At 42.0% G+C, this 18,602-nt stretch overlaps 1 protein-coding gene across 10 annotated transcripts in view; it reads left to right on the top strand.

The window, feature by feature from the left end:
- The first annotated feature begins 1,507 nt into the window (after positions 1 to 1,507).
- Positions 1,508 to 18,602, top strand: part of LOC139559281 (protein argonaute-2) — a 30,323-nt gene continuing 13,228 nt past the window's right edge. The window contains exons 1-17 of one of the 10 annotated variants that reach the window (XM_071375139.1): positions 1,508 to 1,782; positions 3,389 to 3,431; positions 8,682 to 8,882; positions 11,756 to 11,876; positions 12,150 to 12,331; positions 12,677 to 12,813; positions 13,159 to 13,293; positions 13,547 to 13,634; positions 13,880 to 14,027; positions 14,244 to 14,363; positions 14,590 to 14,712; positions 15,795 to 15,928; positions 16,165 to 16,349; positions 16,602 to 16,761; positions 17,272 to 17,362; positions 17,889 to 18,083; positions 18,409 to 18,543. In XM_071375139.1, coding sequence (XP_071231240.1) covers positions 1,758 to 1,782; positions 3,389 to 3,431; positions 8,682 to 8,882; positions 11,756 to 11,876; positions 12,150 to 12,331; positions 12,677 to 12,813; positions 13,159 to 13,293; positions 13,547 to 13,634; positions 13,880 to 14,027; positions 14,244 to 14,363; positions 14,590 to 14,712; positions 15,795 to 15,928; positions 16,165 to 16,349; positions 16,602 to 16,761; positions 17,272 to 17,362; positions 17,889 to 18,083; positions 18,409 to 18,543 — 2,223 coding nt within the window. In that variant the 5' untranslated portion in view covers positions 1,508 to 1,757. Of the gene's footprint in view, positions 1,783 to 3,388; positions 3,437 to 8,681; positions 8,883 to 11,755; positions 11,877 to 12,149; positions 12,332 to 12,676; positions 12,814 to 13,158; positions 13,312 to 13,546; positions 13,635 to 13,879; positions 14,028 to 14,243; positions 14,364 to 14,589; positions 14,713 to 15,791; positions 15,929 to 16,164; positions 16,350 to 16,601; positions 16,762 to 17,271; positions 17,363 to 17,888; positions 18,096 to 18,408; positions 18,544 to 18,602 lie in introns of all 10 variants that reach the window. The other 9 variants (XM_071375137.1, XM_071375136.1, XM_071375135.1 and 6 more) reach the window with 9 other exon arrangements.

The raw sequence follows: 18,602 nt of genomic DNA, 5'->3' as shown, positions 1-18,602 counted from the left end.
GCAAATGCATCCAACGACTTTGTAGAGTCACAAGCTTGACGTAGTCATTGCTTGCTAGGAATATGGGACTAAACACTTAAAATGTTGACTCCTTTAATACACTAAAAGTGAATTTATTCAAATACTTCAAATGGGGAGACTAGATACATAAAGTGCTTTCATTTCTAAATGGTAAAACAGATAGGAAAGGGGGATACCTAGTCAGTAGTACATACATACATACTGTATGTATGAAAATACCCTAAAATAAAAGGTGATATTCTGTACTGGCGTCTAATATGAAACATTCTAGCTCAATTCTAAAATGCTGGAGTATAGAGTAAGACAACAAAATGTAACTTCACTGTCCAAATACTTATGGAGTGAAGTGTAAATAGGCCTATGAGGTAGTCTAATGATTGGATTTGTTTGTTCATATTGACCTAATAAGTTAATGGGATGAGTCCTCTGAATAGAATAGGATTAGTGTCCATTTTGTGAAATACAGAAATATGTCTATCTCAACCCCACCAAATACACACACTTGGAGAGGCACACGGTTAGCCACCAGGGAGCAGCACCCCTGGATCAAGAGCAGTTTTAGGTAGTTAAGTGACTTGCTCAAGGGCACAATGGCAGGAAATGGTGCCAGGGGTAAAACGCAGCAGCCCACAGCAGGTTGCCAGTTCAGTTCTGTATTTTTTCAGAAATTTCTGGCTACTGGTCTGTCTCTCCAACCTCTAGGCCACCTGCCACCCCATTGATGTTGATCTCTTTCTGGTAGGCCTAAGTTTACAAGTGGAAGTGAATTGTTTTGAGGAGTTGGCTGGGCCCCTAAACTCAGTTTAGCATGTTAGGCTGCCCCTACTGGTCAAGCCACAGTTTTTATTTATTTAACTAGGCAAGTCGGTTAAGAACAAATTCTTATTTACAATGATGGCCTACACAGCCTGGATATACAGCCTGTATAACCAGGGTGTCTGTGGTGACGCCTCTAACAATGAGATGCAGTGCCTTAGTCCGCTGCGCCACTCGGGAGACCATATTTGAGGAGGATAAGTAGGGGGACATAGGACATATGGCATGAGAAGGCTGGGCTGCCTAGGCCTACACACCTTCTCTACCAATGTGTACAGTAGGCCTAGGTCTACTAACTACACCAATACAAAATCAATACAAAATCATCCAGTAACAATAATGAATGTTAAGCTAGTTCGCAGGACTTTTGTGGAATCCACGAGATGGGTTTATCAGTGAGCATTTATTTCAAATACAACATGCCCCGAAAAAGACTGCTGTTTTTTCTTCCAGCGTAAGGCATTCGGCAGTGGCCAAATTAAGTAAAATTACACATTTGGTTGGTAACGTTACAGCTATTTTAATATTGTAGTGTTTACAGGGCCTAAATGAAATACATTCATTGCACTTTGGTTGATTCATCTTCCTCTGAATTTCGCAATGTTGTAAAATGAACACGGCCAAGGAAAGACCGCGCGGGGATAAGAGAGTGGACTGTGCGTGTGACATCACACAGATCCTTCGCTAGCCTCTCTCGGCATAGCTCCGGTTTGTGTTGGGGGGGATGGTGCCGTGCCGAGGATGATAAAGCTATCGTGGTGTTGTAATTTACTGCTTGGCTAAAACCTTCCACTTCCTAACAGAGCCGCCCACACTGTTTTATATATATAGTACCCATTTACGTATGTATTTTGGCGACGTTTGAGAAAAGTGGAGTACCGTACGTACGACCACAGAGTGCACGCTGAACAAACGATAAAATGTATTCCAGTGGAGCAGCTGGAGGTAAGTTTAGCATTTTGCTAGTTAGCAAGACGGATAGCGAATAAATGTGGTGATAGTGATAGTTTGGTCTTTGGGGCCTCCAATCATTTACACGGTTTTGTTTTCATTTTGTAACATTGTTCGCCAAGCTCAGTTTAACATTTCGTCCCTAGTTAGTTAGCTAGATCTCGCGTTAGCAAGCCTTGCCACCGTTTGCCTGGCCTGTTGTTGTTAGCTAGTTAACTAATGTTAGCTAAGCCTGTTGACCTGGCTAACGATAGTTGGAAGTCGATTAACTTCAATCTTGTTCAAGTCCAATCCTAAAGCAGGAGACATTTGTATAAATAGCAAATAGTTACAAAAATATATATCAAATAGATGGTTGGCCAGTAACTAGCTACTGAGCTAGCTCAGAAACTCATTTTTAGTAAACTAGCTAACGTTAGCCTGCTAACGGGTAGTCGCCTTGTTATCCAACGGCGGCTTGTTAACCTTTTCAAATGTTAGCTAGCTAACTTGGTTTGCGTTCTAATGAATTAGTTAGCTACCTGTTAACCATTGCTTGTTGTCTAACTTTCTAGCTGACTAACCCGCTACATTTCGGAGACTGTTTGCACCGAGTTATTCTCTTTGCCGTTAGCTACCATTATGGGTACCAGTCAACTTGCTATATATTGAGCAAGCAACAATCCTTAAGTTGTGCATCATTAGTTAGCTACATTTAACTAGCTATTGAGTTGAAATTGAGAATGGGGAACTAATTGTTTGATCACTAACAAAATGTCGTTAAGTGAAGGCCAATTAAAGAAAATATCCTCTCCTAACATGCTGTTTTAGTTTGCAAGTGGGAACATGGCCTGGTATTTAGGTTGGGAAAAGCATCCATGGTGACTAGTAGCGTTAGCGAACAGATATTTTATGCTATACTACTAGTGGGTAATTTTTCATTACTCTTAAATTGTTCAAAGTGGAGCCAGTTATGTGAAAATTAATATTTGCTAGAAAATAAGGTTGCACCACTGATACACTGGTTGACTATTTCCAGTTAATTATTTCCAATCCTTCAGTTACTGAGAATGATGGTGACCAGTTTCAGGAAGATGGGTGGTTTTAGGAGTGGTCAGATTGCCAGATTGCTGAGCTGCTGGCGTGTACTTGTTGATAAGGGAGATGAAAAATTGGCTCAGCAGTTGTACATGATTCTGTTCTAATGCTGATAAGAGGGTGAGGCATTTGGAAATGGGTAGTCAGTGTGCCAGAAGATGCAAGCAGGTACGATATATGGGTTGGAAAACCTACCTCAATGCAGGGATGAGTGATTCCACTGTAGTCCAAATTGTACCTTTATCCACACTACTCCATCAAAGATTGAAATACTGCTAGTTTTCCGGTGTAAACAAGTGTACTGGTAGGGTCTGTAGTTGCTAGCTATGCAGCAATAAACTATAGGGCATGAAAATGAACATGGAGAATGAAAATGAACATGGAGAATGAAGTGACAAGGTTTTATTTGGGCATTATGAATAGGAGGAAGTTCTAAGAATATTAGAGAACATTTTGTGATCCATGCAGCCTTCATCTTAATCATTGTGAGTCATGTCAATTGACAAATGTTTTTCTCTTCTAGCTGCTGAGATGCTTGAACCACCTCACTCCTCGGGGTCAATTGGCTCTGGTAAGCTTCTTTCACACCAGTCTTAGGGTACTTTAACACTAAATTGGTTTGGAGTGACTTTTCAGAACTGTGGCATGTTTTCCCCCCTTTAGTTCGGTTTGTTTGGACTGGTGTGAACCAGGGCTGTGACTATACCAGTGTCGCAATATTTTTTCCCATGGCAAAAATTAAAACAAAGCAGAACAAGCTCTTTGGTCCTTTAATAATCTGCTGTATGTAAAATATTGTGTGCTATAGCTAGTGTTGAGCGACTAGTGCATTTTGAGGTTTATGTTAGATTATAAAAATAAATCACAAATCGGGGTGTAATTTTTTTAAACATGTGGGTTGAATGCTGTAAAACAGAATAAAACAATTGAAGTCCCATGATGGTAGTGACTGCCCATTTACTTATTACCCATTTACTTATTACTTACTTACTTATTCACTATATCATTTATTCACTTGAATAAAATATTTAAATTGTGTATTACATTTGTTTTATTTGACTTTATTTAATTCCAAGTCAGCATCTCATTTCTATAGAGCTATGCTGTCTGGCAAAATCACAATTTTGTATACTGAACAAAAATATAAATGCAATGATTTTACTGAGTTACAGTTCATATAAGGAAATCAATCAATTTAAACAAATTCATTAGGCCCTAATCTATGGATTTCACATGACTGGCCAGGAGTGCAACCATGGGTGGGCCTGGGAGGGCACAGGCCCACCTACCTGGGAGCCAAGCCAATCAGAATGGGTTTTCCCCACAAGGGCTTTATTGCAGACAAATACTCATCAGTTTCATCAGATGTCCGGGAGGCTGGTCTCAGACAATCCCGCAGTTGAAGAAGCCGGATGTGGAGGTCTTGGCCTGGCGTGGTTACACGTGATCTGCGGTTATGATGCCGGTTGGACGTGTACTGCCTAATTCTCTAAAATGACATTGGAGGTGGCTTATGGTAGAGAAAGGAACATTCAGTTATCTGGCAACAGCTCTGGTGGACATTTATGCAGTCAGCATGCCAATTGCACACTCCCTCAACTTGAAACATCTGTGGCATTGTGTTGTGTGCCAAAACTGAACATTTTAGTGGCCTTTTATTGTTCCCAGCACAAGTTGCACCTGTGTAATGATCATGCTGTTTAATCCGTGTCTTGATATGCCACACCTGTCAGATGGATGGATTATCTTTACAAAGGAGAAATGTTCACCAATAGGGATGTAAACAACTTTGTGCCCAAAATGTGAGATTTTTTTGTTGTTGTGTGTATTGAAAAATTCTGGGGTCTTTCATTTCAGCTCATTAAACATGGCACCAACACTTTACTGAACAAAAATACAAAATGCAACATGTAAAGTAAATAAGTCATACTTTTATGACTGCTGAATACCAACTATCAATCACTTAGATCATGTATTTTCAGGTAAATGCCTCGTGAAGCAACAGCTGCTCTCTCACCTCACGATTGAGCATTGTTCTATTCCGTGGCGGTCATAAAAAACGCAGATTGGACAAGTACCCTAATAAATATTATATACACTGCTCAAAAAAATAAAGGGAACACTTAAACAACACAATGTATCTCCAAGTCAATCACACTTCTGTGAAATCAAACTGTCCACTTAGGAAGCAACACTGATTGACAATAAATTTCACATGCTGTTGTGCAAATGGAATAGACAACAGGTGGAAATTTATAGGCAATTAGCAAGCCACCCCCAATAAAGGAGTGGTTCTGCAGGTGGTGACCACAGACCACTTCTCAGTTCCTATGCTTCCTGGCTGATGTTTTGGTCACTTTTGAATGCTACAACCCACACAAGTGGCTCAGGTAGTGCAGCTCATCCAGGATGGCACATCAATGCGAGCTGTGGCAAGAAGGTTTGCTGTGTCTGTCAGCGTAGTGTCCAGAGCATGGAGGCGCTACCAGGAGACAGGCCAGTACATCAGGAGACGTGGAGGAGGCCGTAGGAGGGCAACAACCCAGCAGCAGGACCGCTACCTCCGCCTTTGTGCAAGGAGGAGCACTGCCAGAGCCCTGCAAAATGACCTCCAGCAGGCCACAAATGTGCATGTGTCTGCTCAAACGGTCAGAAACAGACTCCATGAGGGCCCGACGTCCACAGATGGGGGTTGTGCTTACAGCCCAACACCGTGCAGGACGTTTGGCATTTGCCAGAGAACACCAAGATTGGCAAATTCGCCACTGGCGCCCTGTGCTCTTCACAGATGAAAGCAGGTTCACACTGAGCACATGTGACAGACGTGACAGAGTCTGGAGACACCGTGGAGAACGTTCTGCTGCCTGCAACATCCTCCAGCATGACCGGTTTGGCGGTGGGTCAGTCATGGTGTGGGGTGGCATTTCTTTGGGGGGCCGCACAGCCCTCCATGTGCTCGCCAGAGGTAGCCTGACTGCCATTAGGTACCGAGATGAGATCCTCAGACCCCTTGTGAGACCATATGCTGGTGCGGTTGGCCCTGGGTTCCTCCTAATGCAAGACAATGCTAGACCTCATGTGCCTGGAGTGTGTCAGCAGTTCCTGCAAGAGGAAGGCATTGATGCTATGGACTGGCCCGCCCGTTCCCCAGACCTGAATCCAATTGAGCACATCTGGGACATCATGTCTCGCTCCATCCACCAACTCCACGTTGCACCACAGACTGTCCAGGAGTTGGCGGATGCTTTAGTCAAGGTCTGGGAGGAGATCCCTCAGGAGACCATCCGCCACCTCATCAGGAGCATGCCCAGGCGTTGTAGGGAGGTCATACAGGCACGTGGAGGCCACACACACTACTGAGCCTCATTTTGACTTGTTTTAAGAACATTACATCAAAGTTGGATCAGCCTGTAGTGTGGTTTTCCACTTTAATTTTGAGCTTTGAATGTTTCTTCAAGGGCAGTCCAAAAAATAAGTTAATTAGTTACCAGACTCAGAAATTGCAGACCAAATAAATTCTTCAGAGTTCAAGTAACAGACACATCTCAACATCAACTGTTCAAAGGAGACTGCGTGAATCAGGCCTTCATGGTAAAATTGCTGCAAAGAAACCACTACTAAAGGACACCAATGATAAGAGACTTGCTTGGGCCAAGAAATGCGAGCAATGGACATTAGACCGGTGGAAATCTGTCCTTTTGGTCTGATGAGTCCAAATTTGAGATTTTTGGTTCCAACCGCCATGTCTTTGTGAGACGCAGAGTGGGTGAACGGCGGATCTCTGCATGTGTGGTTCCCACTGAAGCATGGAGGTGGGGGGGGTGCTTTGCTGGTGACACTGTGATTTATTTAGAATTCAAGGCATACTTAACCAGCATGGCTTCCACAGCATTCTGCAGCAATACGCCATCCCATCTGGTTTGCATGTAGTGGGACTATCATTTGTTTATCAACAGGACAATGACCCAACATACTCCCACGCTGTGTAAGGGCTATTTGACCAAGAAGGAGAATGATGGAGTGCTGCATCAGATGCTCCTGCCTCCACAATCACTTGACCTCAACCAAATTGAGATGGTTTGGGATGAGTTGGACCACAGAGTGAAGGAAAAGCAGGCAACAAGTGCTTAGCATATGTGGGAACTCCAAGACTGTTGGGAAAGCATTCCAGGTGAAGTTGGTTGAGAGAATGCCAAGAGTGCGAAGCTGTCAAGGCAAAGGGTGGCTACTTTGAAGAATCTCAAATATACCATATTTTGATTTGTTTAACACTTTTTTGTTGTTGGTTACTACACGATTCAATGTGTGTTATTTCATATTTTTGATGCCTTCACTATTCTACAATGTGGAAAATAATGTAAAAATAAAGAAACCCTTGAATGAGTAGGTGTGTCCATACTTTTGACTGATACTGTATGTGTGAAAACACCCTTAAGGTTACTACAAGCTTCATTCCGTTGATCTACTCGCTTGCGTGCCCAGGGGTGGAGTGGGATTTTTGGAGCAGCGGACAGCTTTTGGTAACATGATGTCCCGCTACCATTTACAAGGGGGCGATGTGAAAGCAAGGAAAAGTAGCCTGCCCTTGGTAGCCTTTAGAGCTTCCCACATCTTTAAATGTCTTGATTCTGGCAGGCAAAGGAAATTGGATATAAAATAGGGCAAGTATAACTGTGGGAATCAATTAGGTAGTGTTTACCGGCAAGAAACGCTGGACAACAGCTGACTGCACTGGAGCACATCGGCCATGTCCGAAATCTGTCTTGCCTGCTACTTACTAAAATTACATACTGTGTACTAATTTTACTGCATCCTATTAAGAACTAATGCAGTAGGTAACATATGAAGATACTAGGCTCACCCATCCTGAGAATGCGTCATGTAATGCACAACTTTTGATTCCTGCCATTGGGTACAGGGCGTCCCCTTATCTGATTATCAGCTGTTGTCAAACAGACTCAGGAATAACGATTCTCTTCTTCAAAAGTGTGCAGTGAATTGTAATAGATGAGCCAAAATGAGTAGAACATCGACGCATTTAAAGCATACTCAATTTAAAGATTCACATACTATAAAAAAAAAAAAATAATCGCATTCCTAAAATACCTATTTAGAACGCAAGTCAGGTCGTGTCCGAATAACCATTATTTTCCAAAGGGACTTGTTTTACATCATATGTCCCGAATTTCAGTGGTCTGATATCCCCTTCTCTACCTATTACAACAAAGCTGGTTATCACGTGGGATGCCAGTTATTCTTAGACATGCTGATTAGAAGTTGAAAATTTGACCCTCTCGTCATAGAAGCTTAGCTATCTGAGGAAACACACATAATCCCTAGGATTAACAGACCGCTAAAGAAAAGACTGACTTTGAACCAGTTTTGCCAAGGCAGCAGCTAGTCTTCCTGGGGTCCAGCAAAATTAAGGCAGTTATATACATTACATTTCATAACTTCACAACACATTAAGTGTGTGCTCTCAGGCCACTACTCCAATACGAAATCCATGTGGGTGTGAGTTATCGTGTGTGTGTCTCTTCACAGTCCTCAGTGTTCAATAAGTTGTCCCAACTTGGTCAGGGCTCACCAACCAAATAGTTCAAGCATGGAAGTCAAATGCTTTGAACATCCAACTATTCAAATTCTAAAAAATAATATTCTAGAACAATCTTGTTGTGCGTTAGCGCAAACAGGGTGTCTTGCTAACTTGTGATAATGAACATAGGAGTTGGAAAAACTGCACAAACACATCTGGGACTAGGCACAATCCATTCCATCTGTACAGTTATTAACTTGTTCGTTTGTTTGCTTCCTACCCCTGACCCCTCTGATCCAGATCCCCCATCTCCCCCAGTGCCAGAGTATGTGTTCAAACCCCCCTCGCGGCCAGACTTTGGCACCATGGGCAGGACAATCAAACTGCAGGCCAACTTCTTTGAGATGGAGATCCCCAAACTGGAGGTCTACCACTACGACATCGACATCAAGCCAGAGAAATGCCCCAGAAGGGTCAACCGGTATGGAACCGTTTTATTTGGTTTACAGGCTTTCACCTGAGTATTCAATTATCTAGTTAGAAGTTGCCAAAGTTCCAGAGTATATCTAAGTATTTTTTTAACCTCCCGCTTTGGGCTGGTGGTGTTAATGTGTAGTTCATAAAATTGTTTTACCACAATTAGCCACGAAATCCCTAGTTTGAAAGAGACTGTTTTTCTGGAAGCTGTGCTGCGCCATTTTTCCCATGTGAGCTAGGGATGGGCATGAGTAATCGAGTACTTGAACGGACGTCAAAACTTTACCTTTAACCAGAGATGATGATATATATATATATTTTTTAAAGCAAAAAAGCTGTACAACTATTTGGTGTATTTTCTTTTTTCTTGAAGACTACGTTAATTTGCTTTTACTCTAGAGTTCCATTTGTACATATGCATTTGGGCAACACATCAAAAAAGAAGCCAAGTATCACACAATTCTGATCCCTAAATTCCCTTACCCTTCCATGTCTCACTTACTCAATTGCGTTCCGACTGCTCCCTCCACACATGCGTGCTGAGTGGACTTAGAGAAATAAATGCCTATTAAAGACGTATCTTACTGATGGGATACACAAGCTACATTCCTTGCCAAATGATGACAGTTTCATCACAAATTCAAAATGGACTGGCTGACTGAAGGTGGGAAATATGTGTTAAAATAATGAGCTGAAATTTTGGAACAATTGCACAATTTTCTGCGTGGGGTCTTAGCGGTTGTCACTAGTTATAGCGATTGACGTTGTGCCTGTTGTATGTAACCGACCGGCTCGATTCAGTCCTATGTAGCAAAATTTGAAATTGTATTATTATTATTTTTTTATTTTTTTTACATTGGATAAAAGTAGAGACTCGGCTAGAAAATGGTATGTCACACTACAGTTGAGGAACAATTGAAAAGTAATTCTGCTTTGAAAGTTGATAAACTTGTAACCCCACTTTTGAGAATGGCCCTTGAATGTCTTGGTACACCTACTGGAGAGCTCTTTGTCTACACTCATTCAGCATCGTTCACACCCTTAAGCCATAGCCCCACCCAACTTTTTAAGGATTCACATGTGAGGCCATGTGCTAAACAGTGAGTACGGTCGTGTACTAAACCACCAAAGCTTTCATAGCTTACGGTTGTGAGTGACAAAATAAAAGCAGGGCATTTTACCAGATCATTTTAGAACTTGGACACTGTCTCGTTGGCTTAATGTTATATCGTAATTTGACTTTGGTTCTGGTCATTATGTTCTTCACATTTAGTCTCTGGTAAACACACTATCAAATCCCAAGTTTATTTGTCACATACACAGGATACAGAAGGTGTAAACAGTACAGTGAAATGGTTACTTGCATAAAGGAGTCTTAAAAAAATATTGTGTAGCTAGCTAAATGATGAACCATAATCCCAACTCATAACGTTACCACCCTGCATGAATCTACAGGTAGCTAAACGCTAACCAACTAGGTTCAATGTTAGCTAGCTAACATTAGGCTATTGCTAGCAATGTAAATGTCTTTGAGATAAGAATAATATACATACACGTAACATTAGCCAACGTTGGCTGGCTCTCTCGCTAGCTATCTAACTGTATGCTTTAACTTGCAATGAGAACTACTTTTGGACAAAATTAGAAACGTATAATATATTAAATTGTAGCTAGCTAGACTCTTACCCGTATACACAAATTAACACTTCTCCCTCTGTCATGGATGCCATGGTTGCCTTCGTTTGAAGATGTAATCCAGAGATGTGTTTTATACAACAGCTTTCTGTGTTCTATTTTCAACTCCCTTGTAATCAAACGCCTACATTTTTCTCCGTAGCTATCATACTCTTGCTTCCAACAGGCATTCTACTGATTTCAAAACTCGGTCCTCCAGAAAGTGGAGAGCTATCATTCAAAATCTGCGTTAGAAAGGATTACCTACACATATTAAGCAGCTCATTATAGACCGAAGCGTGCTACATGGCAGACCAATCCGAACTCATCTCGGCATGTCCAATCCATTATCTCAGCCAATCATGGAAAGCGGGAAGGTTCCTGTTTTCTCCGTGGCTAAACCAACTAGGCTCATAATTTAACAATTGTGTTCGTATTTACAGATGGCATACAAGTTTGTTAATAAGGCACATGAAAGTTCACGTTCCAGAAGGCATTTCTGCCAAACGCATTTTGCAAAAAAAATAATGTTAATGCTCAAATGCCTCTCCTGTGAAGTAGTGATGCGCAACATTCACCTAGTTTCCTGAAACGTGTCACATATCATGAAAACCAAAAGGAAAATGTTTGTCTTAGTATAAGGTTAGCAGTGTGGTTTAGGGTTAGGTTTAACATCTGATTTTTAAGAAGAGAAATTGTAGAAACAGTTGGGGTTTATGACTTTGTGGCTGTGGTAACCAGTGACGATCCTAGTCTGCGAACTGCTAGTGCCATTTACAATTGATTAGCCTAGGCTATAAACCCACTAAATATAGACAGGTTCCAGACTGAAAATATGAAAAAACATTAGTTTGATAAAGACAAAGATCAAATACGTTATGCATAGGTCTAATCACCAAACGGATGTCGTGGCCACAATTCATCCCCATGCAATGTTCATTGTGGAATTGTTAATCCGTTTAGAAAACTCGAAAGAACAGAATAAACTAAATCAAACGTCAATATCGAAAAGACCGATTTTTGGTTTGTAACCCTGAAATGTCTTTCAACTTTCCAAATTGAGCCCCCTTTCAAATGATCACTCTTTGAGAATAACTGTTCCCGATGCACATCACTTCTGTTATATGACATAGTACACAGTCCTATTTTATAGCATAAAAACTGTTGATAACGTCTCATATGCTCCATTTTTGTTCTTCTCAGTGAAATTGTGGAGCACATGGTACAGCACTTTAAAACGCAGATCTTTGGGGATCGAAAGCCAGTGTATGACGGGAGGAAGAATCTCTACACAGCCATGCCCTTACCCATAGGGAGGGAAAAAGTATGTCTCCCCATCTGACCTGAGGTGTCGGTGATGTAATTGTGATGTTATGGGACTATCGATGTGATTACATGCAATGTGATACTGTATTAATGACATCCATGATATTGGATGGAGAGTGGTTTTACCTTGTGTATAGGATACATATTCCATGTAAGGTCTTGACTTGCCTGGTGATATGAAAAATATATTTTATTAAGCTTTTTGATGCTTTGACTGGGTAGTCATGCCAATTTTAAACACACTAAAACACCTGTACACGCACACTCACAGGTGGAGCTGGAAGTGACCATCCCAGGCGAGGGGAAGGACAGGAGCTTCAAAGTGGCCATAAAGTGGGTGTCCTGCGTCAGTTTGCAAGCTCTTCAAGAAGCCCTTTCGGGACGACTGCCAAACATCCCCTTCGAGACCATCCAGGCCCTGGATGTGGTCATGAGACATTTGCCCTCTATGAGGTCAGTCTTTTCCCCTTGAAAACGACCAGTATATTTTCGCTAAGTAAAATTGGTATTTAATGGTGGTATTTAGAGTTGCATACAACATTTTCAGACAAAATTTGCAAATAGGCTAAGCATTACCATGTCTGCTATAATACATTGGTCCACATACTTAATGACCCTCAAGTAATTTCTTCAATCTTTCTCTCAAATCACTGTTTTCTCTATACCTATGTACACACCATTTACATCTAGTGTATTTGGCTATGTTTATTCAAATTCCTCTGTCAGGCTCCTTGTAAAGGCAGATTCTGTTGAGACTGAGGTGAATCACATTGTTGTCTTCCCACCCTCTTCCACCAGGTACACCCCCGTCGGACGTTCTTTCTTCACCCCTTCAGAGGGATGCTCTAACCCCCTTGGCGGGGGTAGGGAGGTCTGGTTTGGGTTCCACCAATCAGTCAGGCCTTCCCTGTGGAAGATGATGCTAAACATTGATGGTAGGTTTCACACAGGAAATGCTTGCGTCCCAAATGGCACCCTATTCCCTAAATCGTAGGGAGTGTGTCAGACTAGAGTACGTCTCTGTGTAGGGTGTGTGACTGGAAGGAGGATAGAATCTCATTCCATGGTATGTTACAGGCAGTAAATAGATTTAATTCTTCCTAAAGTGCTGATTGGGTAGTGCTTGTACTTTTGAGGTGATGCCATAGGTCCTAAAAAGGTAAACCCAACTAATTATCCTCAATCGAGTGCAACCTACATAATCGTAAGTTACAGTATGTATTTGGAAGCCGGAGGATAGGTCTGTGAATCTCATCGCTGTGCTTGGTGTTTTGTTCCAGTGTCTGCCACCGCGTTCTACAAGGCTCAGCCTGTGATTGAGTTCATGTGTGAGGTTTTGGATTTCAAAAGCATTGAAGAACAACAGAAGCCCTTAACCGACTCCCAGAGAGTAAAGTTTACCAAGGAAATCAAAGGTAATCATTCATTACCAGGTAATCAATAGTTGCGTTGGGTTGGTTGTTTTGTCTGTCTGAGTGGAAATGCTTTAATACTTATACCCAACAATTCTGTATTATTATAATAATAATAAATATTGATATCTATTTGTGTATTGAAGTAAAATCTGATTTGAACTGTTATTTCAAAGTAGAATGTGATAAAATAGGAAAATGTTATTGTTCACAGTATGTGTGAATCTGACCATTGTTTTGCCGTTGTGATTCTCAGGTCTGAAGGTTGAGATCACTCACTGTGGTCAGATGAAAAGGAAGTACAGAGTATGTAATGTTACCAGAAGACCAGCCAGCCACCAGACGTAAGAAAGAACACCATAAAAGATTCACAACTACTGCCTCAATTCCTTTAGTATCTTGTGACATAACCAGGAATGGTTTGCATAGGGATGTAAAACAAAAAAAACTGCTTAACACATCTTTCATGCGCAGATTTAAGAGCAGTTACCAATCAGGACAAACAGAAATCCCCACTTGGGATCTGGAATATCTTTGAAAATCCAATCAAACATTTTTTTCTTTATTTCTCTCATCTGCTTGACCTCAGGTTTCCTCTGCAGCAGGAGAATGGCCAGACCATAGAATGCACAGTAGCACAGTACTTCAAAGACAAGTACAAACTCATACTACGCTACCCCCACCTCCCCTGTCTACAGGTTGGACAGGAGCAGAAACACACCTACCTCCCCCTTGAGGTCAGTCTGCAGTCTCCCCTCACAACCTCAGATGGTTTACTGCTGGGTTCAAATTGTTACAAAGAATGAGGTCCCTGGCGGTATTATAGAAACTCCAGTTTGCCATTGAAACAGTGAAAATGCCTTGTATCTCTAGGGTATGGGAGATTAATCTCCTGGTCGATGATGCCTTCTTAATGTGTCCTTGAGGGTATTAATAAAGTTGTATGTGTCCAGGTATGCAACATAGTAGCTGGCCAGCGGTGCATCAAGAAGCTGACAGACAATCAGACGTCCACTATGATCCGTGCCACAGCCCGATCGGCACCCGACCGCCAGGAAGAGATCAGCAAACTGGTAAAGTTACTGTTACTGGAATGAACTCCAGCACTGAGTGTCTGAAAGCTGCTTTTTTGCACTTAAAGTATGTATTTGGTTGTAACTGAATGTACAATGACTGAAATGCTGTTATTGAACCATTGGTGGCCTGACCATATGCAAATTATTTATTTCAGTCTTTCTGAAGTCCTAGTGTATACTAATCCCCTCTGAATTATTACCACTGAACCTTTACCCTTTTCAGATGAGAAGTGCCAACTTTAACAATGATCCTTACGTGCGTGAGTTTGGGGTGATGGTGAGGGATGAGATGACCGAGGTGAATGGCCGAGTCCTCCAGGCCCCATCTATCCTCTACGGAGGGCGGGTAGGTTTCTGCCATTTAAGCTGGATTGACTGATTAGGTAATTCAAAACCACTTGTTGCCTCTGATGCGTAAGAACAGTGCACTGATGAACCACAGTTCTGTAGGTATATTATGCAAAAATAAACTTGGTACTGAGCTTTTTGGAGTGTTAACGTTATATCATTTGTGTTTTGAATGTGAGACATATCCCAGTTGGGTGTAATTGTCTTTAAAAAAATGTAACGCTTAACCTGTGTAGACTTTACTTTTTTTAATTTATTTTTTGCCACAAGCTAGGTTTCCATCCAATTTGCAACAGATTTTCATGCAAATATTTTTAACATTGCATTTTCAATCAAACTGACTTTTTGCAGATAAAAGGCTATGGATGATGAAGTAGTGCACATAAAAATAACTTTTGCTATTAAATTCCCATGTACCGAATGAAAAATGCAAGTTAAATAGGTTTCCATCGCATTTTCAACTCAACAGTTTGTGACAAAACCATCAGTAGTGTTATATAGAGAATGTGCCCACTCTCTTGGTACATGCTCTCTAGCCAACAGCGGGCAGATAGTGTGGGTAGGCTACCTACATGAGATTATTATGGATAAGAGCCATATTTGTATCTGTCTAACAGCAGCCAAGCATCGATCATCATGTCACCAGAATAAGACTCAATATGTATTGGAAGGAGCATCAAGCTCATCACCTTGCACTTTCATCACCCTGTGAAGTTCATCATAACTTATTTCATCTGTAGACTAATAATTAATAAACTGCAGTGTAGTGGGAGGATCACAGAACATATCATCGTGTGACTCCAAGTTCGCTTCGATAGGATGATGGTTATATCAATATTTGCGCATAAAGGTGTTTCCACCGCCATTTCTTAGACACAAAAAGATCCAACCGTGTCGAACTAACAAATTGTCTGTTGGCATTTATAAAATTGTACTGGTATTTTATGTTTCCATTAGTCTAGTCGTGACTTTTTTTTCATGCGTCAGGTAATTCATCCGCATGAAATGGTTGGCTGGAAGAGTGGTTACAGACAACTATTTGTTTCTGACCCTTACCTCTTCTCCCTTTTACTCAAGCAGAATAAAGCAATAGCAACTCCCATCCAGGGAGTGTGGGACATGAGGAACAAGCAGTTCCACACTGGCATAGAGATCAAGGTGTGGGCCATCGCCTGCTTCGCCCCACAGAGACAGTGTACTGAACTCCTGCTCAAGTAAGAACTGCATCTGCAAGGATGAGGATCTTTTAAGTTATTGTTGCAGAAATCTTGATAGTATTAAAAACCAGTCATTTCTTCTACCAATTCCTTGATGGTATTAAAAACATTCATTACTTCTACACATTCCTTGCATGTTTGCCCTTTATGATTTCCATATTTTCTGAATCTGATTAACATATTTTAGGACTATTGTTTCCCCATCTAACCCCTGATAAACCTGTTTCTCTCAGGGCGTTTACAGACCAGCTGCGTAAGATTTCTCGTGACGCGGGGATGCCCATCCAGGGCCAACCCTGTTTCTGTAAGTACGCCCAGGGGGCGGACAGCGTGGAGCCCATGTTCAAACATCTCAAGTACACCTATCAAGGCTTGCAACTGGTGGTGGTCATCCTGCCTGGGAAGACGCCTGTCTATGGTGAGGAAAGTGAATAGTATGTTCCTAAGTGAATGGCTGTCTCCTGTTTTTATAGATTAACCTGTAAACCCTCTTGGTTCAGCTAGAACGCTGTGCTCTAAAAGGGCTTTTGTTATTTTTCCTGGATCATCTTTCCAACTGTATCAAATCTCATATGTAGACTTTCTAACACACACACACACACACCGCTAGCTGTATATCTCTCCTGTTGCGCTGACATGGCCTGTCTCCCTCCCTCCCTGTGTGGTGTAGCTGAGGTGAAGCGTGTTGGTGACACGGTGCTGGGCATGGCCACCCAGTGTGTCCAGGTGAAGAACGTTCAGAAGACCACTCCCCAGACCCTCTCTAACCTCTGCCTGAAGATCAACGTCAAGCTGGGCGGGGTCAACAACATCCTCCTCCCACAGGGCAGGTCAGTGTAGAACCTCTCTCATTAACATGGGCATGAGTACTTGCTGGTTGTTGTCATCAATCAAATGGAGTGTTGTACATTTGTTCAAAATGTATAAACCGTTATACATTTGTCCATGACATCTGAGACTGGTGGCTTGTTTCAACATGCTCATTCACCTATACATCCACATGCAGGGCTCAAAGCTTTTTTACCAGGAGCACGTGTGTGCTTAAGTTGAAAAATATAGGCACACACAAAGGAATTTAGGAGCACAGTGAAAAATATTTGCGGTAATAAGGCTAGAATCCTTAAGTATTATAGGCGCACTGGTGCTCCTAAATATAAATTACAGGTTGCACTGCAAAATATTTTGGCGCCTATGCAAGTGAAATGGTTGCACTGTAGAGCCATGACATGCCGTAAATGAGATTAATTTGTTTAAACTATAATGTTTCCGTCCATTCTTCTGTTCACACTTCTTCTCTAAGGATGGTTCTGGTTAATCTTGTGGGTGTCTATTCTTCCCAGGCCCCTGGTGTTCCAGCAGCCAGTCATCTTCCTGGGTGCTGACGTCACTCACCCTCCTGCTGGAGACGGGAAGAAACCCTCCATCGCAGCAGTAAGTCAGACAGACCAGACTCTCCATAGGGCCTTGTGTCAACTACCAGGGAATGTAGGGGTGCATCTCAATAGTGTACAGTAGTTTATTTTACTATACCCACAACCATGTTCTGCTAGGGAGGCAGGGTGCATCTCAATAGTCTACTGTGGTTTCCTATACTATGTCAAACATCACCATCTGAAATGGTGGAAGCAATGGCACTGATAGTCTAAGGTCTAGGGGTGAATGTCAATAGTCTACTGTGGTTTATTTGACTATGTCCAACATCATCTAAAATGGAGAGGACTAAGGAAAACTATAGTCTACCACTCCACCTAGCTCACTGATGGGCTTTCACCTGACTAGCAAAAAATCTCCTAAGTGTGACCTGTGCTTCCTCAGACGTGATTCTTCATGATTAATCAGCAATTCCTGCTTATCTAGCCATCCTCCATTCACATATAATTGAGATTGACCTATACCCTTAGCCAAAATCCCTGATGTGTAATTTTGTCCAGATCACATCCCTGGTCCTCTTTTCTAGGTGGTGGGGAGCATGGATGCCCACCCCAGCCGCTACTGTGCCACGGTGCGGGTACAGCAGCATCGCCAGGACATCATCCAGGACCTGGCCACAATGGTCAGAGAGCTGCTTATCCAGTTCTACAAGTCCACCCGTTTCAAGCCCACCCGGATCATCTACTACCGCGACGGCATATCTGAGGGCCAGTTCAACCAGGTTAGACTTGAGGTAGACTTGAGGAAATAGGATTTCAATTCAATTGCATGATCTGTAATTGTACTGTACAAACCGTGGGGCGTGAGTAAAAAAATATATTTTTGGGTTTTGTATTGGTTTCTGTTTATTGGTTACTGTTCCAATTTAATTCTGACTGCCCGGTCTTTGTCTTTACCGAGATCAAATCAGATATTTTGGTTGTTTGGGAGTTAATTTGTAATTGTTCCTTTTTGGTTTGCACTGCTGTGTTTCTATTGGTTACCGTTCTGACTCCTTGTTTTGAACTGGTATAAATGGACCTGCTGTCGTTTTGGTGTTTATCCAGGTGCTCCAACATGAGTTACTGGCGATCCGTGAGGCCTGCATCAAGCTGGAGAAGGACTACCAGCCCGGTATCACCTTCGTGGTGGTGCAGAAGAGACACCACACTCGACTGTTCTGCATGGACAGAAACGAGAGGGTTTGTAATCTCTCCAATTCATACTGACCACTATTACTGTAAAATAAATGTGCATATTA

Source organism: Salvelinus alpinus, chromosome 29, assembly GCF_045679555.1.
Source record: "Salvelinus alpinus chromosome 29, SLU_Salpinus.1, whole genome shotgun sequence".
NCBI lineage: Eukaryota > Metazoa > Chordata > Actinopteri > Salmoniformes > Salmonidae > Salvelinus > Salvelinus alpinus.
The sequence above is the reverse complement of the archived record's forward strand: the minus strand, read 5'-3'. Positions and strand labels throughout refer to the sequence as shown.